This window comes from Sinocyclocheilus anshuiensis, unplaced genomic scaffold, assembly GCF_001515605.1.
Source record: "Sinocyclocheilus anshuiensis isolate Anshui unplaced genomic scaffold, SAMN03320099.WGS_v1.1 C33230941, whole genome shotgun sequence".
In the NCBI taxonomy this organism is placed as follows: Eukaryota; Metazoa; Chordata; class Actinopteri; order Cypriniformes; family Cyprinidae; genus Sinocyclocheilus; species Sinocyclocheilus anshuiensis.
This window is the reverse complement of record NW_015622113.1, coordinates 1-6,302: the sequence shown is the minus strand read 5'-3', so window position 1 is coordinate 6,302 and position 6,302 is coordinate 1. Positions and strand designations below refer to the sequence as shown.

Sequence of the window (6,302 nt, the reverse complement as noted above, 5' to 3'; positions counted from 1 at the left end):
CCACAAAAAGCACAGAGAAATAGAGGAAGGAGGGAGTGTGTGAGCAATGAACCAAGATAAAGAAAGTGAATGTGAAAGGGAAAACAGAAGAGAGTAGGCAGTTAGTTTAGTGTGCAAACACTTTCTGGCAAACAGGAAGTGGTCACCTCGGAGCAGAAAGGATGAAGGGTGAATCTACACCAGCTAGAGAGTTCAAAGACTAACTCATTTTCACATCAAAGCACCAATCTATGATAACTCTAGATTATAATTAAGAACTTTATGAGAGAAATGTTGCAGTAAAGATGAATGTGGTAATCAAAGATATAATAGTGTGTCAAATACAACTCTTAAAAGAAAGTAAAATGCAGGTAGGGGGATACATGATGTACTATATCTCAGAGAACAAATTAAACTTTGGCTTTGACGAATAACCAGAACATGAAAGATGTCAAGTCTGAATAGTGAGAGCAGTACCTTGGTTCTGATTGTAATAGGGCCCTCCGTTCTGCTGGCTAGGGGGCATGGAAATCTGACCCGTGATTGAGGCCGGCCGGCGATACGGCAGCGAACCTCCCACTGTGGGTGTGATCTGTCTGGTGACGGGCCTGTTCATGCTGTAGAACTGAGGGCCACCTGGATGAACAACACAGCCATGAGAGAGAGAAAAGACTTGCAGACTTATCACATTCACTTCTGAAAACATGCCACCTTAACTGTCAAAAAGTAGATAAGAAATGTGAGAGGTCTACAGTCAGACTATTTAAGGACACATTTTTCCATAATGACCAAATGGATCAATGATCCAAAAGCAAGTGTGAATGTCATGAAAATGACGTTTAAACTGATCTGGACTAAGGTGGTTTTCACACTAGATCATCTTGGTGTGGATCAAAGTACTTTTGGCAACAGACTTGTATTTATTTGGTTGAACTGAAAGCAGTTTTCTGCTTGACTACAGGAGTACAGTTTCACAAGGATGGATCTCTACGAACAGTTTAGCCTAGTTTGGAGTGTGGAATTTGTAATTTATTTTGATTTAGAATTTGCATATCATTTTTAATAGAATGCTGCTGCAGGAATGATTTTTGTAGGCCAAATCCTGGAAATGAGTTAGCATTTCAGTACTTCTGGTTTCATTGTCCTTAAGTCAATGTTTTAGTTTTTTTTGGAACGGTTAAATGTCTAAAAATAAGGTCTGTGGTCAACATCAGCTCAAGATATTTTCATGTTTTATTCTTCGACATAAAATGCATCAGTAAAACCCCCTTGTAATTAAAGCTTTTACTTGTCTTGGAAAAAGGCGGTTGCTAACAAGTGTCATTTAATGTCAATACACTGAACAGATAAACTCTAAATCTACTCACTGGTCCACAGCATCACTGTGTTTACAACTGTGCTCTTGCAAACTCTTCTGCCACAAACTTTCATGGAATATGTTTTTAAATAAAGACTGAAAGAGTTGTCAGAAGCATAATGGTGGTGGCGTTGAAGTCATGCATTCGTAGGGTACTTCATTTATAGTCTACATTTAGCTTTTTACTTCTGGCAATTGTATTTAGGCTTCAAAATTTATAAAAACGTATCTTGTGAAGATTATCATGATGAATAAAATGTGTAAGAATCAGAAACTTTTCTTAGACAGAGCTTGTTTTCTGCAATAATCCAAAAGACAATGGAAAAAAATCCTATTGGGTTTTTGTAGAGTGAACTAGGGTGATGCTAATCTCCAGGTTGGCCTACAAAATTATGTCGTCATCACCGCAGCGCTCTATAGAGAAATATTGGCAATTAGGTGATTAATCAGCTTATATTTTTCTGTAATACGACACTCAAAAGAATGCAACACGTAATCTTGTTTAAAGAACTGTTGTATACAAGCAAAACGTTTGCATTTCTTTCTCTGCGAGTGAAGTTGCAGTGGTACTTTTATTGATGACACAAAACTATTGTACCATGTTTGAGTCAGAACAAACAACGAAACCATGTGTGAAAACAGCCTGAGAGACTCATGAGAAAGCAAAATGAGTAGGACACAAAGACCAAAACTTCACCACAGAACAGCGTGATGTGTCAGCAGGTGGGGAATGAAACGAGGGCAGAAGGTATGACTGATGGGCTGGACAGTGGCGGACTCACCTGTCCCAGAGTTGGTGTTGGATGTAGCACTAGCTTCAGCTGAAGTGAGGGGTGGCTGAGGGGTGGGAGAGCCTTTTTCTGGGGTCAGCAAGCTCTCAGTGGAGTCGGGGTGCGTGGGAAGAGATTCAGGGATTAAGGTGGGGTTGGCTGAGGGTTGTGTAGGGGTTAAATTAGAGGACATGACAGAAGGCTGAGTGGAGTTAGTTGGAGCTGAGGGTGTGCTGGCAGTAGCAGCTTGAGGTTGAAAAAAGGAAAGACGGAGGAAACCAAATGAGAAATGCTTTTGCATTTCGTTTAAAGGGAGCTAATGTGGGGCATGCCAGGAAGAAGTTTTACTTTAGTCTCAGAGAACTCTCTACATGATCGAAGAAATACTGAGCTTAAAATCCAGTCACAATTCAGCTTTTGTGAAGACCAAGTATATCAGGGGTATCCAATCCTGTTCCTGGAGGGCCACCTTTCAGCATTTTAGCTCTAGCCCTAATTAAACCCACATGAACCAGTTAATCGAGGTCTTCGGGATCACTAGAATCTTCCAGGCAGGTGTGTTGGAGCTAAGCTCTGCAGGACAGTGGCCCTTGAGAAGCAGGATTAGACACCTTGGATGTATATGCAAATCTCATTCAAAAAATTCCTTGTTTCAGTCATTTGACAGTAAAAACTGTGGTTGCTGACTGAGTTTCACCCATTCCGAGTTCACCCAAAAAATTAATTTAATCATTTACTTGACCTCATGTCATCAAAGATGCTTTATCAATGCATAGAAGTAAATAGTAAAGTGAAAAAGGTACAAAAGTACCATAAAAGTAGTGTATTATATTTTACTGTTCCTGTAGTTCAAACAGTAGAGCATGGCGTTAGCAATGCCAAGGTTGACGGTTCAATTCCCAGGGAATGCATGGCAAATGTATACTTCCAATATTGTAAGTCACTTTGGATAAAAGCACCTACCAAATGCCGTTTTTACCAACCAGTGTTATATTAAACATTTTCTGAAGCTATACGGCAGTTTTGTGATGAGTAGACCAATAGCTATGAAAATCTTGACTAAAAACTAATGCACTACGATACATGTGAAAACATCTTTTCTAGCAGTTGACACCACAGAAGGACAAGAACCACATTCAATTTTCATTAGTTCTTGCTTGTCAGTTTTTCTGTGGAAATATAACTAAACTCATTTTGTTTTCCACAAAAACAGAAAAATACATACAAATTTGGAGCAACATGAACAGATGAAAGAATTTTATCTTTTGGATGAACTATCCTATTAATGTTTTTAGCATTTGAATCTAGATATAAAGCCAGTTATTAGCAAGTTCATATCACACTTCTTAAACAAGCTCTTATTATAAATAATCAAAAAACAGTCAGACTGCAAGCAGTACATATGTTAAGTGTGCTTTCTGTGATAAAGATGTAACCTGGAAAGGCGCTGGGTGGAGAGGGTGTGGGCACAGCGATGGGAACACCCACACTGCCGCTCCCGCTGTTTTCACGACTGCTGCTGCGACTGCTGGGATGACTGCCGCCACTGCTCCCGCTGCTAAACACACACTACAGATTACACACCTCACACACATACGCCCCATGTTATACACATACTGACATCCAAAGACTCACACACAGAGACAACAAAACAGATGAATCATACACTCACCACTGCAAGTGCTCTCAAACACACATACATCACACAAACTCAGACACATACACAGATATTACCGATTTGAACAGCTCACACAAACACAAAGCAGCATGGGTTGGGTTCAGTGTCTATGACATAAAGAACATGAGATGGCAGCATTTGTGAGTCACAGAAGGAACGGAGAAGCAACAGCAGAGACTTTGTGGGCAGAAAGTAGTACACTCATACTGAATACATGGAGCACAGACTGCATGAGATTATGTGCTTGAGATGAAGAGAAAAGAGCAAGAAGAAATGCATAAAATCAATCAGTAATGAGATAAAGGTCTTTGAGTGAGATACCTTTTTGAGATGAAAAGAGAAACAGACAGCAATGCCAGGCGAATATAGAGCTAAAGCAACTGAAGAAAAGGTACAAGACACATTAAAGAGTGTCTTGAAGAGAAGAATGAACTGTCAGCATCAAAGCAACAATTTTCATAATCAGCATGAAATGGAAATTATACTTTTTTTAACGCATATTACCAATTTGATTTTGAACAACTTCCAAAAAAAGAAATTCTGACCTTGTACTTTTGATCAAAATTGATCATCCAATGAAAATTATTTCTCTCTAGGGACGTATGCTGGACTTCTCGAATCATTTAATTCATTTACACCTGCTCTTTTCTTAAGGCCCTGACATAGTGACAGCAACGTTCTTTTTTGTTCCTCACTTAGAGGTAAAAGGAAGTTTGAAATACACAAGCAGCTGTTTACTGTTAGCTTGCATCCCAACATCACACCAATTTGTTCTTTGATTTTACTTGAAGTATATCAGGGCCTTTATGATCGACTGCAAGCTCACATTCAGATCTGCCTCCATTCAATCAACAACTGATGCACAGAATCAAGTCCCCTTACATCGCAAATTTAAAGAAAGCCTATTTAGAGCCATTAAAACTTGTTGGACTGCACAATATTTTCATAACAATTAAGACATTTGAGAGAATTAATGCTCAAAAACTGTCATATCAGCATAACAACCAACCATTCTTTCAAGAGTCGTTGAAAGAGTCATCGTTCTAATTAAATCATAATTTCCTGTAGGCAAAATATATATTTTTCTATTAATTTTTGGGGTGAGCGAAGACCAAGGCTTTTCTTGGCAGTTTTCGTGATTTAGCCTCTTGTAGGCTATAAAATTATGAGGGGAAATGAGATTTGGACAACACAGGCTGGACTCAAAACCTCCATCCTTGAAGTGCTACAACTCCAAAGTACCAAGGCTCCAGCAACTTCGACTTTCTGTAGCCTCTAAATGCACGATTAAGGCTGGACTCCATTTATGAAAGCTGTGATGATATTAACATGTTCTCAAATATGAATTTGAATACATTCAGATCATCAGCCCTTCTGAAAGTCAGGAGGGCACAACCGTTGTTATTTTTGTCCAAGATGTTCAATAACATTTCCAACTGTCAGACAGATGGGAGAGGGCTGGGGAAAACAGCACCAAATGCTCTTTTTTGGATTCTGCACTGAGTGCCAAGAGGCAGTCGTAAAGAGCATGTGGGAGGACTTCAGCATACATTCACTGCTCAGGGTGAAAACATGAGAAAAGCTTAGAAGTGTTTTCTAAGAAAACCCTTCTAGAACCGGTTAGAAGGTTGTAAGTGTATTGAAGAGTGTTCCTGCTAAAAACAACAAGGTCAGGGTTCGATTCCCAGGAAACACGCATTATAAAATCGCTTTAGCTAAAAGTGTCAGCCAAATGCATAAATGAAGATGTTACAGGCATCGCTGTAGACAGCACAGAGATCAAAGGAGAACAAGTGAGAGCCGTTACATAATTTCAGACATAGCAGGTCTGAGCTTCAAAGGAAAGACCGAGAGAACTATCTGCAAGAGTCTTGCGCTTGTTCTGCAATGTAGCGGACTTGATCTTTAAAATCCTCAGGAAAAATAAAACAAGAAAGGAAAGCTTGAGATGGGAGACAGAGAAAATGTCAGAGAAAGAGATGCTCTGCAGTCATTTGAGAGCATCTTCAGGCGTCTTTATCCTCCATGACTGATGAGGTGTTTGTGAGCACTGTTAGCGTCACTTGCAACTGGTTGCCAAGGTTTCAAATTATGCAATTGTGCAGACAATCAACGATGCTTGTTTTAGAAGTGCTGGTGAAAAGCGATGTCTGTGTGAAAGAGCTTTACAGCAAAACCTGCTAATCAATGCTAGCTAATAAATAAATGTACATACAGTCACTATAGGTGCAAAGTCCCTAACTGCAGTGTGAGAGAGGCATGCTCTGACAGAAAGGAGAGGATGTGGGTAATGGTACCTGTAAGTGCGGTTCCTCTGATTAACAGATGCTGTGCGCACAGGACTTTGCTGCAGAATGGGCGCCATATTGCGTGTGGGGCTTGGGACATAGTCATTAGGTACCACCGGAGGCCGCACTGGCTCAAGCGTTCTGTAGGGGGAGTGCCTTCTGTTGGACAGCAAAAACTGTATTGGAGAGTATGTACAGAGTATTGGTCGAAACTGATACGATACTAGCAG

At 40.0% G+C, this 6,302-nt stretch overlaps 1 protein-coding gene across 1 annotated transcript; it reads right to left on the bottom strand.

Moving 5' to 3' along the window:
* Positions 1 to 37: 37 nt before the first annotated feature.
* Positions 38 to 6,231, bottom strand: LOC107683365 (abl interactor 2-like; the record flags this gene model as incomplete). Its single annotated transcript, XM_016479415.1, has 4 exons — positions 38 to 615; positions 2,119 to 2,265; positions 3,543 to 3,661; positions 6,082 to 6,231. Coding segments are annotated over 4 exons (601 nt in total), but the record flags the coding sequence as incomplete, so codon positions are not given.
* Between the last annotated feature and the right edge of the window lie 71 nt (positions 6,232 to 6,302).